Below are 22124 nucleotides of genomic sequence, written 5' to 3'. Positions count from 1 at the left end.
GTGAGAGAGTTGGGAAAGTACCACTGAGGGGGTGGGTTGATGCTGGAGAATTGTGTGAGTCAGCATGAAAGCGGGAGGAGAAGAAGAGAGTGCAGAGTGGTGTTGATCTCTGACTTCTGAGTGAATTGAATTGAAATTTCATCAGTGGATGAGCAACAAGCGCAGCAGTATTTGAATTGTTGTCGGTCAACTAATGCAGTTGGTGATGTTTGCTCTCCGAATTTATTAAGGAGTACTCAGAATTATGTGGTTCCTGAGCTTAAAAAATTGTGGAGCTATGTTTGCAATCTAGTTATTATCCTGACCAATTGAAGTTAGCAACAATTCAACCAGTGATAACAAAATGTAACAGTGGGGAAAGCAGTGTTATCTGTCGGCCAAGTTCATTGCTTCTAGTGATTGCTAAAGTGTTAGAGTTATCGGTGTTTCAGCAGTTAGATGATTTTATGTGTGAGCTTGCATTGCTGAGGCCCTATGATCAGCTGCAGTCTTGGGGGTGAGAATGGTGAATGAGGATCAAGTTCAACAAGCCTAAAAAGAGAATGGAAATATAGTTGCTGTGTTTAGCCTCCATGTGTGCAACTGCTGTTGTGCAAGAAATGTCCCTCCAAAACAGGAAGTCAACAGCAGAGGGGGCAGAGTTAACAGCCGCGTGTATAGAGGCCCTGTGATCATCAGCAGCAGTGGGAGTGAGAATGGTGAATTAAGATCAAGGTCAATAAACCAAGGAGAATGGAAATATTCACTGTATTCAGCCTCCATGTTATGCGAGACTGCCACTCTGCCAGAAACACCCCTCCCTAACAGGAAGTCATTGTCAGAGAGGGTGTAGCTGGCAGTCACATGTATAGAAGTCAAGGGGGTCTACCAACCAGAAACACAACAAGATCCACTAAACATACCTAAATCTCCACCACCCAAGCTGCAAAGGTCTCATATACAAATCACCTATGCATCCAGCTTCTCCTATATAAGCACACAATTATGGAACGCATTACCGACTGTCGTGAAAACAACATATGACCACCTAAGCTTCCGGAAATTACTGAAAACCAGCCTGTTCAAAAAGGCATACCCTAACGATCCAATTTAAATGCCTGAACCCTGCAACATAACGAAACCAAAGCTCATACTGGACATAACTTAACCTCCTCCTTATGATTCCCCAATGTGTCTGTCACATATGAACTTTTACTCTACTACTATATCACCTTGTATTTGTTCTACTGAAACTGGCGGTCGCCACTAAGGTACTATGTAAGCCACATTGAGCCTGCAAATAGGTGGGAAAATGTGGGATGCAAATGTAACAAATAAATAAAAGATTAGCTCGAGTTATCTGCAGCAGGGCCCATAGGAATAAAATGGGACCTGCTGCAGATAACTCGAGCTAACCTTTAGTAAAACACCCCCTAATTTTCTCAGGAGTCTCTTATGAGGAACTTTATCAAATGCTTTCTGAAAATCTAGATACACTACATCAACCTGCTCACATTTATTTTTATTTATTTATTAAGGTATTTATACCCCACATTATCCCCACAGACATGCAGGCTCAATGTGGCTTACATAAACCGGCCCCCTAGGAAACAGTGATCATAACATGATCAAGTTTGAGCTACTATCTGGGATGAACCCACGAAGGGAATCTACTGTAGCTTCATTTAATTTTCAAAAGGGCGACTATAATAAAATGAGGAAAATGGTTAAAAAGAAGCTAAAAGGATTGGCTGCAAAGATTAGGACAGTCAGGCTTGGATGTTATTCAAAAAATACTATCTTGGAAACCCAGACCAGATGCATTCCAAGTATTTGCAAAGATGGAAAAGAAGAGAAAACAGCCAGAATAGTTAAAAGGTGAAGTAAAAGAGGCCATTACAGTCAAAAGATTGTCCTTCAAAGAATGGAAAAAGGGCCCAAATGAAGAAAATAAGAAACAACATAAGCACTGGCAAGCAATAATAAAGAAGGCTAAAAGAAAATATGAAGAGAAACTTGCCGCAGAGACTAAAAACTCACTGTAACAACTTTTTCAGGTACATCAGAAGCAAAAAGCCTACGAGTGAATCTGTGGGACCATTAGATCACAAAAGAGCAAAAGGACTGAATGATTTCTTTTCTTCTGTCTTTATGGAAGAAGATGTAAGAGATCTGCCTGTACCGGAAATGCAGAGGAACTGAAAGAAATCTCGGTGAACATGGAAGATGTACTGAGCCTAATAGACAAATTAAAGAGTAGCAAATCACCTGGACCGGATGGCATACATTCAAGGGTACTCAAAGAACTCAAGCATGAAATTGTTGATCTGCTGTTAGTAATATGTAACCTGTCATTAAAATCTTCCGTAATACCTGAAGATTGAAGGGTGGCCAATCTGATGCTGATTTTTAAAAAGGGTTCTAGGGGTGATCTGGGAAATTATAGGCCAGTAAGCCTGACATCGGTTCTGGGTAAAATAGTGGAAACTATTATAAAGAATAAAATTACAGAGCACACTGACGAACATGGTTTAATGGGACAGAGTCAGCATGGGTTCAGCCGAGGGAAGTCTCGCCTCACCAATTTGCTTAATTTCTTTGAAGGCATGAATAAACATATGGATTCTTTTGTACTGTTATATGTAAAGTATCCTTTCTTTCTTGCCCTTCTACTCTACTATTCTCATTTGTATCTGATATCACCCGGAGTTCTCTCTCTCCGGTTTATGTAAGCCACATTGAGCCTGCATGTCTGTGGGGATAATGTGGGGTATAAATACCTTAATAAATAAATAAAAATAAAGGTGAGCAGGTTGATGTAGTGTATCTAGATTTTCAGAAAGCTTTTGACAAAGTTCCTCATAAGAGACTCCTGAGAAAATTAGGGGGTGTTTTACTAAAGGTTAGCTCGAGTTATCTGCAGCAGGTCCCATTTTATTCCTATGGGCCCTGCTGCAGATAACTCGAGCTAATCTTATATTTATTTATTTATTTATTTATTTGGTGTTGGAGATTAGATCTTTGAGCACTCTTATTTCTTCCAAAATAGCAGAGGTCTCTGGCGATATGAGAAGCATCGTTTTTTTGGAGTGAAACAAGTTCATTCCTATGGCTTATTGGATGCTATGATAGTAGATGAAGATTTGTCACCCCGATGTTTTTTTTTTTAATTTATTATTTATTCATTTAACAATATGTTACAAGAAAACTTCTTGAGTAGGATAGAGTCAATAGTAAAAGTTTTACACCAGTAAATAAAAGGAAAAGAAAAAACAAAAAGGAAAAGAAAATGTGAATACATCTTCACTTTTCTAAATCTATTGACTCTCAAGTCCATAAACGGAGATCCAAGATTAAATAATCTAAGGGAGAAATATAACATAGGAATTAATTTAAACAACAATTATACTCTGCTAGAAAGTTGTACATCATCTTCTTCTACTGCTTCTCAATTTTAACTGAGGCTATCAATGTTGAAACATGAACAGGTTCAGTAAACATATATTTTTTACCCCCAAGCCTTATTATGCACTTGCAGGGGTACCTTAAAAAGAAGGTACCCCCCAAGTGCAATACCTCCGGCTTAGTGAGCAAAAATTGTTTCCTCCGTCGTCTTGTCTCCTTAGAGACATCAGGAAATAACATTATTCTAAAACCCAAAAAGGGTTTCTCTTTATTTCGAAAGAAAAGACGGAAAATCCAATTCTTATCGGGCATTAAGGCGACAGTCGCCACCAAAGTAGAGGCCGTCGCCAAATCAGAGTCAGAGGTCTTAAGCAAAAGAGAGACGTCAATCGGTTGTTCAATTTTTTGATTCAAATTCTTCCCCGGGACATAGTATACTTGTGAAAAGGGTGGAAAGTCCTTTTCCATAATATTCAAAACTTCAGAAAAATAACGCTTCAACAGATCCAAAGGAAGAACATTTGATAATCTGGGAAAGTTGACAAATCTCAGGTTATGATTTTTAGTATAATTATCAAATGTTTCCATTTTTTGCCTAATATTCGTCAAATCTTTTAACATCGTAGTTTGTACTGTTTCCAGTTTCACAATCCTTTGATCAATTTTTTCTACTTTTTCATTCAAAGCATTAGTCTCTTCTTCCTTTTTTTGTAATTCAGTTTCAATATGCTTTACTTTTGGTAAAACCTCGTTAACTTGTTTACCCCGATGTTTTGAAAGTGGATTATTTCTTGATAGAAGATGCCTTTAAATGAAGGAGTCAGTGAGAGCTCAGTAATTAAGCTACCATATCCTGCTGCGCTATTAAGCGCCCTCCTCATCAACTTTCTTCTCTACTGAGAGACATTAAAATTCTACAGGAAAATGTGTAGACAGTGGAGGTAGATCCTGTGGATCAAGTCCCTTCAAGTAACATGTGCAAACTTTCTGTTTTTGTGCTCCAGTATATGGGGTACCAACTACTCGAAACATAACCATAGCATGATCCGTCCACGATAACCAACAGATCACCTCTTTTATAAAAACATTCCCAAAAAGATTACAAAAAACTAAATCCAAGATCTGGCCTCTCTGATGGTTTGGTTTCCAAACCCATTGTATCAAGTCCAAATCATGTGTAAATGAAATAAAGTACCGAGCCCGCATATTCTGGGTCTAATCCACATATGTATTAAGGTGTACTGAGTGAAAGGTGTTTGGAGCACCACCACAGCCTGCTGTTCAGGGATTAATTATAAAGAACAAAATGGTAGAGACTATTATAAGGAACAAAATTACAGAGCATATTCAAAAGCATGCATTAATGAGACAAAGCCAACATGGATTTAGTGAAAGAAAATCTTGCCTCACTAATCTATTACATTTCTTTGAAGAGGTTAAGAAACATGTCGATAAAGGTGAGCTGGTTGATATTGTATATCTGGATTTTCGAAAGACGTTTGGCAAAGTACCTCATGAAAGACTCCAGAGGAAATTGGAGAGTCATGGGATAAGAGGTATTGTCCTAATGTGGATTTAAAACTGGTTAAAAGATAGAAAACAGAAAGTAGGGTTAAATGGTCAGTATTCTCAATGGAGAAGGGTAGTTAGTGGGGTTCCCCATGGGCCTGTTCTGGGACCGTTGATTTTTAACATATTTATAAATGACCTAGAGATGGGAGTAACTACTGAGGTAATTAAATTTGCTAATGACACAAAGTTATTCAAAGCTGTTAAATCGCAATAGGATTGTCAAAAATTACAAGAGGACCTTACGAGACTGGGAGACTGGACGTCTAAATGGCAGATGACGCTGAATGTGAGCAAGTGCAAAGTGATGCATGTGGGAAAGAGGAACCCGAATTATAGCTACGTAATGCAAGGTGCCACGTTAGGGGTCATGGACCAAGAAAGGGATCTAGGTGGTGTTGTTGATGATACGTTGAAACCTGCTCAGTGTGCTGCAGCGGCTAAGAAAGCAAATAGAATGTTATGTAATATTAGGAATGGAATGGAAAACAAAAATGAGGACGTTTTAATGCCTTTGTATCGCTCCATGGTGCGACCTCACATCGAATATTGTGTTCAATTCTGGTCACCGCATCTCAAAGAAGATATAGTGAAATTAGCAAAGGTGCAGAGAAGGACAGCAAAAATGATAAAGGGAATGGGACGACTTCCCAATGAGGAAAGGCTAAAGTGGTTAGGGCTCTTCAGCTTGGAGAAAAGAGTATAATTAAATGCTGGAATTCGTTGCCAGAGAATGTAGTAAAGGCAGTTAGCTTAGTGGGGTTTAAAAAATAGTCTTGTATCCTGCTGATACCTCAAACAGTTCTAAGGTAACATTATGTTCTCCTTTTCCCAAGCTGTGGCAAAAGTGGGCCTGCGCTGGTATCGGTGTGTGTTTTTGATGCTCGCCGAGGGGAGATATGATAGAGGTCTATAAAATAATGAGTGAAATGGAAAGAGTAGACATGAAGCGTCTTTTTACACTTTCCAAAAATACTAGGATTAGGGGACATTTGATGAAGCTACAAAGTGGTAAATTTAAAACGAATCAGAGAAAATTTGTCTTCACTCAACGTGTAATTAAACTCCGGAATTCGTTGCCAGAGAATGTGGTAAAAGTGGTTAGCTTAGTGGGGTTTAAAAAAGGTTTGGACGGCTTCCTAAAGAAAAAGTCCATAGACCATTATTAAAATGGACATGGAGAAACTCCACTGCTTATTTCTGGGATAAGCAGCATAAAATATTTTGTACTTTTTGGGATCTTGCCAGGTATTTGTGACCTGGATTGGACACTGTTGGAAACAGGATGCTGGGTTTGATGGACCTTCGGTCTGTCCCAGTATGGCAATACTTATGTACTTACATTATTGGCCTGCAGTGCAATACATGTAGTTCCTTATAGCATGATGCAAAAGGGACTGATGACTGAAAACTTAGCCAAGTGTGGGCAGCACTATCAAGGTTGCTGCTTTAGCTAATTGATTTTTTTTCTGATGGTCCCCTAAGCTACTTTAGTGCTTATACACAAAATCATTGGGTATTAATTTACATTTTTGATATGTCCTAAATGAGATAAAAGGGTGACTTGGCTTTTAAAATACAGACACACATTTAAGAGGCCCCTTTTTTGAGATTCAAATGTCTGTTTATCCAACCCAGTCCATATAAAATTATTCAGTGTTTCTGTGTTCCTACTATATATGCACATATACCTCCTGTAAAAACACTTTTCTACATACTCAAGTTCCTTATAAAATTATCACCTTAGTGATATTTAAACCATTTACACAGGTAAATAACTATCTAAAAATTGCTATTCTGTATTTGTAAAAGTATACATGGCTTTCCTATGCATTTATTTATCTACTTATTTGTTCTTCTGTTTTTCCATCAACATATCAGAGCAAAGTATAATTAAACAATCCCAATATACTAAACATAAAACATCAATGCAATAAAGTGTAGTTAGATAAGATAAGATAAAATAGTCTTGTATCCTGTTGATACCTCAAACAGTTCTAAGCAGGTAACATTATGAGCTCCTTTTACCAAGCTGTGGCAAAAGAGGGCCCATGCTGGTGTCGGTACGTGTTTTTGATGCTTGCCAAAACCCCTTTTTACTGCAGCAGGTAAAAGTTAGGTCTGTCTTTTCTTCAGGAAATGGCCATGAGGCGTAATGCACTTGCAGAGCGGCCATTTCGGGGGGGGGGGGGGGAGCCCTTACCACCACCCATTGAAGTGGCAGTAAGGGCTCCCGTGCTAACCTGGCAGTAACCGTGAACGGCACTGCCTGATTACCGCAAGGTACACACCAGCACCAGATATGATGGCATGCTAGGAGTGGGAGCTGCTGCCGGGCTGCTGCAGTAGCCCCGGCGGTACTTCTTTTTTAACGAGCGGTAAGCTCGCGTTGGGTTTAACACCACTTAGTAAAAGGATCCCTATGTTAACCAGAGACAAACCCCTGGGAATAAATAGAACATAATAACAATCAAATCAAAACATAGAGGCTAGTACATATTTTTGAAACAAGAAGGTTTTAACTTTCTTTCTGAAATCTAAATAAGATACGGCAGAGTTGAAAATAGCCTTTAACATTGTCCAATTTTGGACTTCTTGAAATGCCGGAGTTAATTCAAATAGATGTAATCTTCTTTTTCCTTTAGTTGATGGATATGTAAAATACATATCACCATTACATCTAGATCTCTGCATATTAGAAAATTTGAAAATGATTATATAAATAAATCTCATAATACATCAAAAATAAAACATATCTAAAATACTATAAGCAGTAAACAGAATCCATCCTATAATAGAACTAGAAATGCATCAACATAATAACACACAAAAGAAGTCATGAATTAATATTTAGGCTCATGAGACCCTAAAATGCTCTTAGGGAAGAATTGAATAAAAAAGCCATGCCTTACTCTTTTCCCCCACTAAATAATAATTTGGCCTCCTTCACAGTTCTGAACAGAGAGAATTCCAAAGTTTCGTACAAAATTAAATGCCCTATTTGGAGTAACTGATAATCTGGCTACTGATTTTGTTGGGATAGTCAGTAACCATTGCTAGGATGATTGCAAAGCTCAAATAAAGCTCATCATGATAGAGTTGTTGTTGTTTTTTTTTTAAGATTGTTTATTGAATGTTTTAAAATATTTTCAGCAAGAAATACAAACTTTATTAACAAATTACAACATAACAGTGTATAAGTCTGTATAATCATAATGAAAAGCTCAAAGATGTAAAAAGTTTGTACTGAGCATACAATCCTGCTTACAGTGAGTAATTTATGAAATTTTAGAGGTTTCTAAAATATTAAATTAAAAGATACATAAATTGTTAGATATACCTGTAATATGATCATATTTGTATTTTGAGGTTATAAGTTTCATAAGTAGTTATCACAATTTTTTTCTAGAGGATACCAGATTCTTTTAGCATGTGAGATAGTTGTGGAGATAGTTTAATTAAATATTTTGGCAAATATTTATATGTCATAGCTAAAACTTTGAACTGTGCCCTAACTTTATTCAGTAACCAATATATTTCATACAAAGTAGGCATGACATAGCTATCTCTAAACAGCAAGTTACAATGGTTTGTCCTTAATTTGAGTGGAGGAGTAGCCTAGTGGTTAGTGCAGTGGACTTTGATCCTGTGGAACTGAGTTCAATTCCCACTGCAGCTCCTTGTGACTCTGGGCAAGTCACTTAACCCTCCATTGCCCCAGGTATAACAAGTAAGTACCTGAATATATGTAAACCGCTTTAAATGTAGTTGCAAAAACCTCAGAAAGGTGGTATATGAAGTCCCATTTCCCTTCCCCTTAATGTAACCATAACATGAATCAAAATTGCTAAGTAATAGCTTTTAGCAATATTAGGCATTATTTACATGTAAGTAGTGGCTTTAGGAAAACTGCTACATATATGTAGATGCCAGTGTCACTCACATATTTAAAGGAGGTGTTTTCTGGGGAGTACTTGAAAGAATATGTCCATTCCATCTTTTACAGCTGAAGTACATTTAAGGAAACGTCCACAATGTCATTACACCTGCTTTTGAGTCATGCGTAACTGTTAGCTAACTTCTAGTTTGAGTCTGGGTTCTGTGGGATAGTTTCAGAGAAAGAGGTATAGTGATTGTCTTTCTGTTGTTTAAAACTATCATGAAATACAAACAATAAAAAGAGAGAGAGAGAGCAGATCAGCTCCTTAATTGGCTTCCCTTGTCAGTGCAGTTTTGCATGAATTTGACATTTAAATGTGTAAAAAGCAAAATTGCTGCATATACATATAAGTGGCAGTATTTAACATATACAAAGCCTACATGATGCTACTCTTTTTAGTATGTTTTCTTTTACAAATTGTTTTTTCTAATGTATGTAGCAGCAAATGCCTTTTTTCTGCAGCCCTATACATATTTTGTACATTCTTCGGACTAAATTCTATAAATGGTGCCTAAAAAATCAGCACCAAAAAAACAGCGCTTAGCACTATTCTATAAAAGGCACTTAAAGTTTGGCGCCGTTTATAGAATAGCACTTAGCACCAGGAACCACAACTACATTTAGGCGTGACCATTTACACCAATGAAACCTTGTTGTAAATCCCAGAGCCTAAAGTAGGTGTGGATCCCTTTTATTCTATAATGATGTGCTTAAATTAAAGGAATGCCCCGGATCTGCCCATGACCCTCCCATGGCTGCACCCCATTTGTGGACTCACACCTAAATTTACGCAAGTAAATTTTAATTAAATCCAGTTTATACCAATAACTGCTAGCTAAAATCTCAATTATCAGTGCTAATTGACTCATTCAATTAAATTGTACACACACTTTGTAGCAACTTTTATAGAATTTGGGGGTTCGTGTTTATTGAACCTTTTATGAAATACCATGACATATTTGTATACATGGACCTAAACATATTCTGACCTAGACATCTTATACAAATTTAGGATACAACTTCCCCCTCCCCCAAATAACGGTGAAATTAACATAATTGTCAGAAATTTCATTCTGATCACTGAAGATATTTGTGCCTTTGTTGGCAGTTTAGAAATCTAACTGAAATCCCAAACTGCAAAGCACATACTTCAATTTAACCTCCACCCCTAGAAGGCCTTATCTTTTCCACTAATCCATGTAGTCTCTTGTCTTTCCTGGATTGAACCACATACGTTTAGCTGGATTGAGGTGAGGCATTTCTATTATGTTTCACTCAGAGGAGGATAACAGTGCAGTTAGTTTGATTTTCAGAACTGTGAGAGTTATCCCACCCCCCCCCCCCACCCCCAAATTTTGTGGCCTACAAAATTATCAATTGCAAACTAGCATACCTTGAAGGGAATTTTCAAAAGGAAACCACACGTGTAGTTTCTATTTCAAAATGAGCTGTAAGGTACAAGCTGGTACTTTGCAGATTTGAGGGCAGTCTGAAGGTTGAACCCCCTTAAATCTGTTGTAGCCTTAGCACAATGGGCATGCAGGCAGAAGTATTCAAATGCCATTTGAGGTGAAAATACAGAGAAGCAATTTAATATTCTTGGTACCTTGGTTTAAAGAATAATAATAAAGATTTTTTTTTCTGTCACCCAGTGCTGTTGCTGAAGCAGAAGGTATTGAACCATTAATACGTCTTCTATCAGATCAAAGAGATGGAGCTGTGGCTAATGCGGCAACTGTACTTATAAATATGGCCTCCCAGGAAGTTCTACGCCTCAGTATGCAGACACTTGGCATAATGCCTGCAATTGTGGGACCACTGCAATCTACAAATGACCTAGTGCAGAGCAAAGCAGCACTCACTGTTGCTGCAGTTGCATGTGATATCAACGCAAGAAATGAGGTGAACTTTATATTCATTTGTGCGGTAGAGCAGTAAGGCAAGTGAAAATGCCTGCATGTGTTTTTCACGCACGCCGAGGCCCCCTTTTACCGCTAGGGTTGGGAAGTACCACTGGGGCTGCTGCAGTAGCCCGGCAGTACTTCCTGTTTAGAGAGCGGTAAGCCCGCTTTGGGTTTACCGCCGCTAAGTAAAAGGGGCCCTTAATTTCTTGTTTTCAGTCTTTTGTTAAATACACTGTGGTACTACCGACAGTGGTCAGTATTTCGCTTCCAATATCTGCTTCAGGGTTTCAGGACTGCCTCTTCTATAGCAAAAGATATAAATCACTATTCACACATTAGCAAAACAGAAGCACCAATTTAAATGCTAAAAACTACATGCACTCAACAACGACACTTATTTTCATTCATGTACTCAACCTTTTTCCAACATGGCTGCAGATCTTTAAAAATGCCTATTAGTACGTCAAGGATAGTGACATCACATTCCTTGTTGTGTCACTACCTTCGAAAACATTTTTAAGAAGTACCATTTAGTAAAAACTTTGCCACTCAATTTTCACAGTTAACCCCCCCCCCCCCCCCCCCCCCCAGTTGCTCTGTATCCAGTTTGCAAACCCATTGCTGCTGTTGGTGCAGCAATTGACTTTTCCGATTGCCCCCTCATGTGTCTAAAGGAATATGATCAAGCACGCAACATCTGAATGTCTCATACGAATAACGCTCTTGAATACGGTGCTGCACAAGTCGTTCCACCAGTCTCTCATGTGTTAAAAAACTCTGATGCATGCTTAGTTTTACTTTTAAAGGGCCTGAGGTCTGTCCTACATAAAGTTTTGAACATGGGCAATATACACTACAAAATCTGTATTACAAGTTGTAATATGCTGTAACATGTAACAACTCCAGTCCTTAGGATTAACAAACTATGTAGTCAGCTCCATCATAATTTCACAAACTTTATAATTGTTGCATTTAAAATGACTCTTAGGGCCTTGTTTACTAAGCAGCGTTATAGGTGTGTTAATATTTTTAACGCGCATTAACCATATACGTGCCTACAATATCCCTATAGGCGCCTACATGGTTGGCGTTCTAAAATCACTAACGCACCGTAGTAAACAGGGCTTTTAATCTGAGAAGAAAGTCCCTTCCAAAAAGAGCTGTCAGATAGACATAGCAGTTCTTTGAAGTTGCTGCCTCTACTATGTTCAACACCTAGATATTTATGCTCAAAAACTGGAAGGAGAGAAAGCATCTGCCAGTGCTTAAATAAAATCCTCACCAGGCACTCTATGCTGGGTAAATGATAGCACACAGGTTGGAGTCCACTCTTGAACACAAGATTTCTCTTCAAGTAATGAACCTCTATTATAAAACCAAGCTCGTCTGTAAGCATTTTTCACAACCCTTTGAGGGTAACCTCTCTCAAATAATCTCAGTTGTAAATTAGCTGCTTGAGTTTTAAAAGCATCTAGCCTAGAACAAATTTGTCGATATCTCAAGAATTGAGAAAAAGGCAAACTAGGGGCCCTATTTACTAAGGTGCACTAGCATTTTTAGCACGTGCTAACCATGTAGATGCCCATAGGAATATTATGGGCATCTACAAGGTTAGTGTGCGGTAATGCTTAGCGCATACTAAAAACACTAATGCGCCTCTAGCACAGCTTAGTAAACAGGGCCTTTTGCTTTAAAACTGGTGAGTGACAACTAGAAAAGTCTAAAAAAAAGTGTTATGGTTAGTTTCCTTTCAGTATACAGTAGTCACAAAATTTGGACCCTTTTTTTTAACCAGCACATATAAGAAAAAAGTATTTTTCTCATACTATGTCTTGGAAAGTAAATATTTTGATGACAATTATTGAGCCAGCCATGGAAACAATTCTGCACTCAATCTGCAGACCCTCACTACCTCTCTACCCTCATCTCCCCTTATGCTCCTACCCGTAACCTCCGCTCACAGGACAAATCCCTCCTCTCAGTACCCTTCTCCACCACCGCCAGCTCCAGACTCCGCCCTTTCTGCCTCGCCTCACCCTATGCTTGGAATAAACTTCCTGAGCCCATACACCAAGCCCCCTCCCTACCCATCTTCAAATCCTTGCTCAAAGCCCACCTCTTCAATGTCGCTTTCGGCACCTAACCATTGTACCTCTATCCAGGAAATCTAGACTGCCTCAATCTTGATTGACTGCACTTTTTGTCCTTTAGCTTGTAGGCTCCTTTGAGCAGGGACTGTCCTTCTTTGTTAAATGTACAGTGCTGCACAACCCTGGTAGTGCTTTAGAAATGTTAAATAGTAGTAGTAGTAAAGAACCTTTCTATAAAAATGTTAACTATAAACCTCAGCTAAAGCCTGAAATGCATTTCAAAAGGATTCTTCACAATCTACTTATCTCAAGTGCTGTCATAAAATAGATTGGCCACAAAAGGTGCCATGGTTGCTCCCATGGCAACTCCGGATATCTGCTGAAAAACCCATTGTCCAAGCAGAGCCCATTTTATAAAGGCACGTAGGCTTCTTTGCTTCCTTAATAAAATAGGGCAGTTCTATAAATAAGGTATTAACATATATGCACCAAATATGCATGTAAATGATTAGAATCTTGACATATGCATATATATATATATTGTTACATTTGTACCCCGTGCTTTCCCACTCATGGCAGGCTCAATGTGGCTTACATGGGGCAATGGAGGGTTAAGTGACTTGCCCAGATTCACAAGGAGCTGCCTGTGTCTGAAGTGGGAATTGAACTCAGTTCCTCAGTTCCCCAGGACCAAAGTCCATCACCCTAACCACTAGGCCACTCCTCCACCCATTTCTGTTAAAATGCACCTAAAAGCAATAGTATATTGTTGGAAAGTGGGCATGCATGGGTGGCTTTTGGGTGGAGTGCAGTTTGGTGCATAAATCATATAATACTATAATTTAAACCCGTGTTTCAGCAGTTTAGGCGAGAGCACTTTACATCAACCACAGAGCTGGTGTTAGTGCTTGTGCCTAAATTATAGGTGCACATTTTACCTGTTATGCAAGTATTCTATAAAGGAAGTAGACTCCTACTTTCCTTTATAGAATAGACATCTAAAAATAGGCACACCTTTATAGAATTGCCTTCAGAATGTCTTGATTGGCTATCACTCAGAAAAATAAATTTATGTCCACTTTTAGTTAAGAAATGCTGGTGGATTAGGCCCACTTGTGAAACTCCTGAATTCTATGAATGATGAAATCAGACGAAATGCATGCTGGGCAGTTATGGTCTGCGCAAATGATGAATCAAATGCAAGTGAGTTAAGCACTTTAGGGTAAGTATATTCATTTTATTTTTTCTGTCTCTCTTCTTACTTAAATATTAGCCCAGCTGCAAATTCTGAGAAAGATGACATTTAAATCTTCGCTGTATGCAAAGTTATTTGTAATAAAGATTTAAGCAAAAGTTGTATTTTAAATTCAATCAGCTAGCACTGTTCATGAGGATAGAAGGTGATTACCTGTCACTGACAGGTGTGGAATATGATATAAGTGAATTTCTTGGGAAGAGGGGAAGTTGGTCTAACAGTTTCCTGCTGATCCTTTGTGATTCCAGCTAAATTGAAACTAGCTTTTGCACAGGTTGGTGGTGCCATGAATCTGTTCTTGCAACTACCTAAGAATTTTTCCTCTATTCCAAGGGGTTCTTAATCCAGAACACACCCAGTCAGTTTTTCAGGATATCCACAATGAATATGTATAAAGCATTTTTGCATATGCTGCCTCCTTTGTATGGAAATCAATCTCATGTTGTAAGGATTTAGTATTTTGCTTGTCCTTAGAGAAAACCAAGTTATTTACCTGTAGCAAGTGTTCTTCATGGAAAATAGGATAGGAGTCCTCGCATATCCTCCCATTTCCCCAAGTAGTTCTATTTCTATGCTATGCTAAGCTGTAAAATATACTGAAGCAGCCCTGAGCAACAGTGGCAGGTGGGAAATGGCATGATGTGCAGTGAGCCTGCTCACTAGGTCTCGAAACCTAGTCTGGAATAGTATTCCTAAACCAGGCTCCATCGATGTCATCACCCATGTTGTGAGGAGTTGTAGTCTGCTATCCACAGACAGAGGAGCCAACTTTTCAAAATGATTAGGAGTGCTAAACACAATGAAAATTATCCCTCCCAGGACACAGTAAAGAAATTTGCTCAATGTTGGGGGAACTCAAGTATTCGCAGCACCCACAGAGCTGGCTCTTATGTTTATAAAGAATACCTGCTACAGGTAAGCAACATGGTTTTATGCAGTCTGTGTTCCGAGGGGTATAGTGAACACAGAGGTCTGATGCAGTGCATATTTTATAATATATGTCGCAACCTGCTATAAAATCCCCCCTACACACACACACACACACACACACACACACACACACACAGTTTTCCAAACTTTACTACTTTGTATCCATTGTTCCCTCTAAGCTCAGCGGGAGTCCTCCACGTGCACTACTGCCAATGTGGGGTGGTGCTTCGGTGTTGTGCTTGCAATCACTAAAGACAGGTAGGTTACCTGGAGAGCTTGCCTGTCCCTCAGTACTGAAAATATGATGGTGAAGCAGTACACTACACTGGCTGAAAGGGAGTCCTGTAGCTGTATCACAGGAATTTACGTGACCACATTTTTTTCCACAGTAGTCTTGTATCCCTAGTTAATCAAAATGACCTGCCTGTTCATGATTCCTTTTTTAAGATATGAATATTACATGCTGGGAATCAAAGATTGAGCTATTGCAACTAATTCTTCTTCCTTAAAATTTCTCACAGCTTTGGTTTTATTTATCTCAGCATCAGGTTTACTAGTGCAATTCTTCAGTAACAAACACATACAAAGAACTCTTCTGACCAAGATAGGAGAAGACTATTTTCAAATAACCAAACTGGATGGGAACATTTGGAAGAAGTAGGAAAGCAGTGCACAAAACTGAAAGAGCTATTGTAAGGGCAACAAATCTTTTTTGTAAGGAACTTATATAAATGTAAGAGGAAAAGAACACCGCTTTGGTTCTCAAAAGTAGTAACTAAAAAGTTAAGGAAAAAGAGGTTAAAACCTTCATATACAAGAGATCATAGGAAGAGGAAGATAGGCGACAGTATCTGGAAAAGCTAAGAGAAGCTGGTAGAGTATCCAGGAAAGCAATGATTCAAATGGGAAAAAAAATAGCCAATACGGTAAAATGGGAGGGGAGGGGGGGCAAGGCATATTTTAGATATGTTAGTGTTAAGAGGATGTTCAAAAGTGCATTGTGAGACTCAAAGGTGAAGGGGAGGAATATGTAGAAGCAGATGGAGATAAGGCAGAATTGCTTAACAAATATTTCTGTTCTGTGTTCACATCTGAAGGGCCGGGAGCAGGACTACAGAAGACAAACACAAATAGGAATGCAGGGGTGGTAGTTCCTGAATGATTTTCAGAGGTCTGTGTTCGTGAGGAGCTAGCTAAACTAAAGGTTGACAAAGCAATGGGGCCGAATGGCTTACATCCGAGGGTACTTATCATGCCTCTCAACTGGTTTGGGAAACCGCTTATGTCCTGCAGCATCCCCTTCCTAGAGTTGTGAGTCTTTACTTCCTGGTTTCTTCACTTCCCTTTTATAGCCTTAGATGGGGTGCTGACAGATGACCTCACTTCCTATCTAAGGGATATTTAAGGAAGTGCTCTTCACCAGTGCTTTGACAACAAGCTTAAAGAGTGTGCTTACTCCAGTGTTCATTGCTTGCTTGTTCGTGCTTCCAGCCCTTTCCATTCCGGTGACCCTGCCTTCCTCTGTTTCTGGTTTCCTGCCCTGTTCTGTTCCTGAGGTCTTCTTCCTGTCTGAGTCCTTAGCCTTGTTCCAGTCTGTGGCTTTAACTTGGTTCAAGTCTAGTCCTAGGCCTTGACTCCATCATGCCAGCCCCAAAGGGCTCTCTTAAGAGCCACTCTCCGCCCTCACTTGTCGGGGTACCCCCAAGGGCTCTTTTAAGAGCCAACCTCTAGACTGTTCCAGTCAGGTTCCAGCCAGTCTGCTAGTCATTGCCTAGTCTTACACTTCAGACAGTCAGAGTGCTGCCCAGCTTTCTTCAAGTCCCGGACTCTGCCAGGCGGTTCCTTCAGCAACTGTCAAAGAGGATCTGTGTGCTTACACCACATAAGTAGAGCCAACCTCGTCACAGTGCAAGAGCTCACCTTCCTCAATTCTGTAAGTTTACCAAAGCCAGGAGCTCAGCTGCTAAGTCCCTTTTCAATTCCTCCAGTATCTAGCCCAGGTGGTCCAACAACAGCAGGCTCAATTACAACGACTGATGGGAACCCTTCAGGGGTTTGTGCGCAGCTGACTGCAATATGTACTGCAGCACCAGTGGTGCTGAGTCCTCCAGGGCCCACCTCCGACTACACTGGTGCCCCAGCCTTGAGTTGCGGCACTGCCACACTTTGGTGGAGGTCCCAAGACCTGCTGAGGTTTCATTAATCGGTGCTTGATGAACTTCGAACTCCAGCCCTCCAGCTGTCCAACTTACCACATCAAGATCACCTTCATTGTTTCCTTTGTGGGCAAGCGTTGGCTTGGCTGACCTCCCCGTGAGAGCAGGATCGCCCAATTATGTCCATCCTGGCGGACTTTCTTACCCATTTCCGGCAGGTGTGTGATGAGCCAGGGCACTCCTCCTTGGTAGCATCCAAGCTACTGCATCTTGAACAAGGGACATTAACTGTGGGTCAGTATTCTGTGTGGTTCTGGACCCTGGTTTCGGAGCTTCAGTGGGACCAAAGGGCCCAGGTGGTGGTGTTTTGGCAGGGCCTTGCTAGGTGATTTAAAGATGAACTTGTGGGAAGGGACCTGCCCCCTAATCTGGACAATCTCATATACCTCTGCATTAAGATTGATGTCCGTTTCTAGGAAAAGGCCGGCCCATACGATTGGCACACCGGTTTCAGAAGCTGATACTATCACAGGTTCCCCCCATCATTGCTACCCTGCTGGAGGAGGATCCCATGCACATGGAGCACTTTCGACTCTCCGAGGAGGAGCAGTGACGCTGTAGGTTGCAAAACCTCTGTTTATATTATTCAGACTCAGAATATTGTGTCAATAGGTGTCCCAAGAAACAGGGAAACGCCAAGGCCTGCGGTTGGTTGGAGAGGCACCCCTAGGTCTACTTCGAACTATTTCAGTCTCCCTCATCACTTTACCAGTCACCTTCTAGAGGGGAGACAAATACTGGTTCAGGTTTTCCTTGACTTTGGGGCTGCTGGGAACTTTGTGGATGAGCGGCTGATACGTCAGCATGAGATTCCTGTAAATCCCCTCTGGAAACCGCTTTGTATCTCTTCAATCTACAGAGACCCACTGCCTTGGATGCCTGATGACAATAGCTAGCCCTATATCTCTCCAAGCGGGCCTTCTACACCAGGAATCCATAGAGTTCTATGTACTCCCAAGTCACTCGACCAAGTTGTTCTGGGACTTCCCTGGTTACAAAAGCATGAACCACTCTGGGGATATTTTGGCCTGGCGTCCAGTGTGCTTTCATACCTGCCTCATACTGGTGCACCCTCAGCTACCTCTGGCTAAAGCCATACCATGCCCAAATTACTTCAAAATTACTCCAGCCTTACGGTGCCTCTCGCTGCCCTCACTCGCAAGGGGGCGGGCATCTGCAACTGGTCAACCGAAGCCCGGCTGACCTTCTCAAAGCTTAAGGAAGCCTTCCTGGTGGCTCCCATACTGCAACAACCTGATACATTGTGCCCCTTCTTTGTAGAAGTGGATGCCTCCTCGATAGGGGTGGGGCCTGTCCATTATGGTCCCAGAGGTCAAACGTCAGCTTTGGCGTTGGTCTGGTTCTGGGTTCCTTTTTCTGGTCTCGAGCCCACTTCTTAGGGGGCAGTGTTTTTGGTAGCAAAATAACACAACACACAAGTGTGGCTTGGCAAAAGGTATTTTATCTAGAAATAGGCTTACAGCACTGCTTCTGTGTGTCTCAGGGTCTGCCTAATATCTCTGAGTGAATGAGTGTCTCTGTCAGGGCTGAGAAGTGTGGGGGGGGGGGGGGAGGTGTTTGTGGAATGGCTGTAGATAGGAGGGGGGGTGTGGATTTGTGTCTGAAGTTGTGTATGTGTGGATGTGTCTGTCCTCTTTGTCCCTCTTTGGGTTTAAATAAGGGAATTCTTTTCCTATGCACTAGCCTGTGATATAATTTGGTTAGTTTTACCAAGGAGGTGTAAATTCCTGTGAAGGCACAGTTAATGGAGACAGTGGTTTATTTCTGTTGTTTTTCCTGAACATTGGTTCTGGTGTTCACTTCTGTCGTGCCTCTGCAACAGAAGTAACCTTCTGGAAGAGTAAATCTTTACTCTCCCAGGCAGAATTCCAGGCAAGAAAAACTCTGGCTACTAAATAAGTATTAGACATAATAAATGTTTATTCAAATTGTCAAAGAAGCCAATCAGTAATTATTGAAATAGTAACAAATAAACTGCCAATACAGCATAATATGTAGCAAATTAAAAACAGAGTTGTCCCTGGGAGCTGTCAATATGTCCACCTCCTAGTGGACATACTGAGGCTCACCATCCTCAGTTCTGTTTCCTCTTAAATACTTTTTTCTTCCTTTCTTCATTATCTTAATTATAATTACCCTTCCTACCTAATGAATGTGCATTTTTCAAGAATATTCTGTTTCCTGTTATGTGGTATCATGTTCCATCAAAGTCCATCATTTTATTCCCTTATTATATTGGCAGTTAGGGCCTCTCATGCACATAAGCATAAGTTTTCGTTAGATATAGTTTGACCTATGTCCTTGGTATTTACAGTCATCATACTAGCCCCTCCACCCTCTTGCTAGGGCTATAGTTTTACCCACACCCTCTTCTCCTTCTGATTATTTATCTAGATGCAGCAGGCGTCCTTAGTCATAGGAGTCTCTGGCTTTTGGTTGCTGACCAGCGACTTATCACAAGCTAGCACAGGCCAAAATGTCAAACTACAAATTTCTACAGTCTTAGAAAGGTATTTTTCAGAAAAAGCACATTTATATTTCTCTTGCAACTCTTAAGTCTGCTCCCAGTTCAAGAAAAGCATACTAGCAATATTAGAAATATGTATGGTTTGCACCTTTTCATGGCCTTTATGATATACACTGGTTTGTTTTATTGCTTGGAAGCACAGGTGTTCTGTCTTACACTGACATTTCCAGGGATCAGACTAGGAGGGTAGGGGAGAATGTCAGAACTGCTCTTCCAGAGGTCTTTGGCTGACAGATTAGGCCCTAAAGCCTCAGGCTAATGCTGACAGGGCCATCCTCTCTCAGGCCTCCCCCAGTGGATAACTCTTGCCCTGTTCCTTCTTCTCTAGGAAGTTCACCCCGGCTGAGCAGAACTATACCTTTGGGGACCTTGAACTTCTGGCCATCAAGTTAGCCCTGGAAGAGTGGAGACATTTATTGGGCCGCACACCTTTTTATCATAACCACCGACCTTAAGAACTTAATATATTTACAGGAGGCCAAAATACTGAACCCTCATCAGGCCAGGTGGTCACTCTTCTTCTCCCGCTATGACTTTTAGTTGACCTATCGTCCAGCAGAAAAGAGTTCCTGGGCTGGTGCCCTCTCCTGATCCTTTGATCCCACTGGCTCCATCTCTGAGCCTCAACCCATTATCGATCCAAAGAAGATTCTAGCTGTCTTCCAGATTACAGTGCCTCGTGGGAAGACACTGGTTCCTAAATATCTAAGACGTAAGGTCTTACAGTGGATGCATGACACAAAGTTGACAGGGCACCTGGGAGTAAAGACACTCCAGCTGGTGGAACATTATTATTGGTGGCCTCGAGTGGCTTGGGAAGTACAAGAATAAGTTAATTCATGTGTCAATTGTGTCAGAAATAAGCCAGTGCATGCTTGCCGATGGGGCTTGCTCCACCCTCGTCTGGTTCCCAAGCAACACTGGTCATAACTTTCCATGGACTTTATCACTGATCTTCCACCCTTTCAAGGGTATACTACTATCTGGGTGGTGGTATATCGCTTCTTGAAGATAGTAAACTTTGTTCCCCTGAACTCCCTTCCATCAGCTGCCACTGACTAACCGGAACACATTGTCAGTAAATATGAACTCCAGTTTACCTCTCACTTGTGGCAGAAGCTATGTAAAAACTTAAGTATCTAGTTAGAACATAAGAGTAGCCATATTGGGTCAGTTGGACTTCTCCTCAGCCTATCACCCTCAGTCTAATGGCCAGATGAGAGAGTAATCCAGATGCTAAAGATCTTCCTCTGAGCCAAGATGACTGGGCAGCTCTACTCCCCTGGGCTGAGATTTCATATAATACCCATGTTTGTACAGCGACCAGCTCTTCTCTGTGTAGTATATGGGCAACATCCCCAGGTTCCAGAACCAGTTTGCCTTTCCTTCTCCACGCCAGTGGTCCAGCAGACTCGATGACTTCATAGAGTCGTCAGCCAGCTACAAGAAGCAGCCCAATCGCAAGTGGCATCCAGCTCCCACATTTCACCCTAGGGAGGTGTGGTTGAGCACCAGGCATGTTTGACTCAAGGTGCCATCTCGGAAGTTTGAACCCTGGTTCTGTTCTTTTGCAGTGCAAAGTCAGCAGGCTCCAGTTCGTATCAGTTGCATCTTCCCCCCCTCTGTGTGCATCCACAACACCTTCCATGTCTCCCTGCTAAACCCTGTGGTGTTATTGAGGGCATTGGCTAGATACCCTCCACCGGCAACACCAGCAGTTGCTGCTGACCTGGTGTTCGAAGTTCGGGACATACTGGGCGTTAAAAGAATCAGAGGGAGACTACACTATCTCCTCGCCTGGAAGGGTTATGGACCAGAAGATAATACATGGAACCCTGCTGTCAACGTGCGAGTCCCAGTACACCGGTGTTTTCATCGCCTTTATCCCCTTAAGCTCAAACCTAGGAAGCAAGGGAGGGGTCTCTGGGAGGGGGTGCTGTCATGCCTCTCACCTGAAACTGCTAGAGTTCTGCAGCATTCTAGAGTCTTGCGAGTCTTTACTTCCTGTTGCTGCACTTTCTTTTTATAGCCCTAGATGGGGTGCTGACAGATGATCTCACTTCCTGGCTAAGGGATATTTAAGGAAGTGCTCTACACTCCACCAGTGCTGTGGCAAAAAGCTTCTAGAATTGTGCTTACTCCAGTGTTCGTTGCTTTGCTTGTTCCTGCTTCTTCTTGCTTTCAGCCGTGCCCGTTCCAGTGTCCCTGCCTTCATCTGTTTCTGGTTCCTAGTTTCCTGCCCTGTTCTGTTCCTGATGTCCTGTTCCTGTCAGTCTTCAGCCTTGTTC

At 41.1% G+C, this 22124-nt stretch overlaps 1 protein-coding gene across 3 annotated transcripts in view; it reads left to right on the top strand.

Annotated features, from left to right (window-relative positions):
* Positions 1 to 22124, top strand: part of ARMC3 (armadillo repeat containing 3) — a 194910-nt gene that overhangs the window by 118967 nt on the left and 53819 nt on the right. For all 3 annotated transcript variants that reach the window (XM_030199322.1, XM_030199315.1, XM_030199328.1), the window contains 2 exons: positions 10546 to 10795; positions 13973 to 14109. In XM_030199322.1, the coding sequence (XP_030055182.1) occupies positions 10546 to 10795; positions 13973 to 14109 (387 nt within the window). The remainder of the gene's footprint in view (positions 1 to 10545; positions 10796 to 13972; positions 14110 to 22124) is intronic.

The sequence above is a fragment of the Microcaecilia unicolor genome, chromosome 1 (assembly GCF_901765095.1).
Source record: "Microcaecilia unicolor chromosome 1, aMicUni1.1, whole genome shotgun sequence".
In the NCBI taxonomy this organism is placed as follows: Eukaryota; Metazoa; Chordata; class Amphibia; order Gymnophiona; family Siphonopidae; genus Microcaecilia; species Microcaecilia unicolor.
Note: the sequence above shows the minus strand (reverse complement) of the source record. Positions and strands in the feature narration are given on the sequence as shown.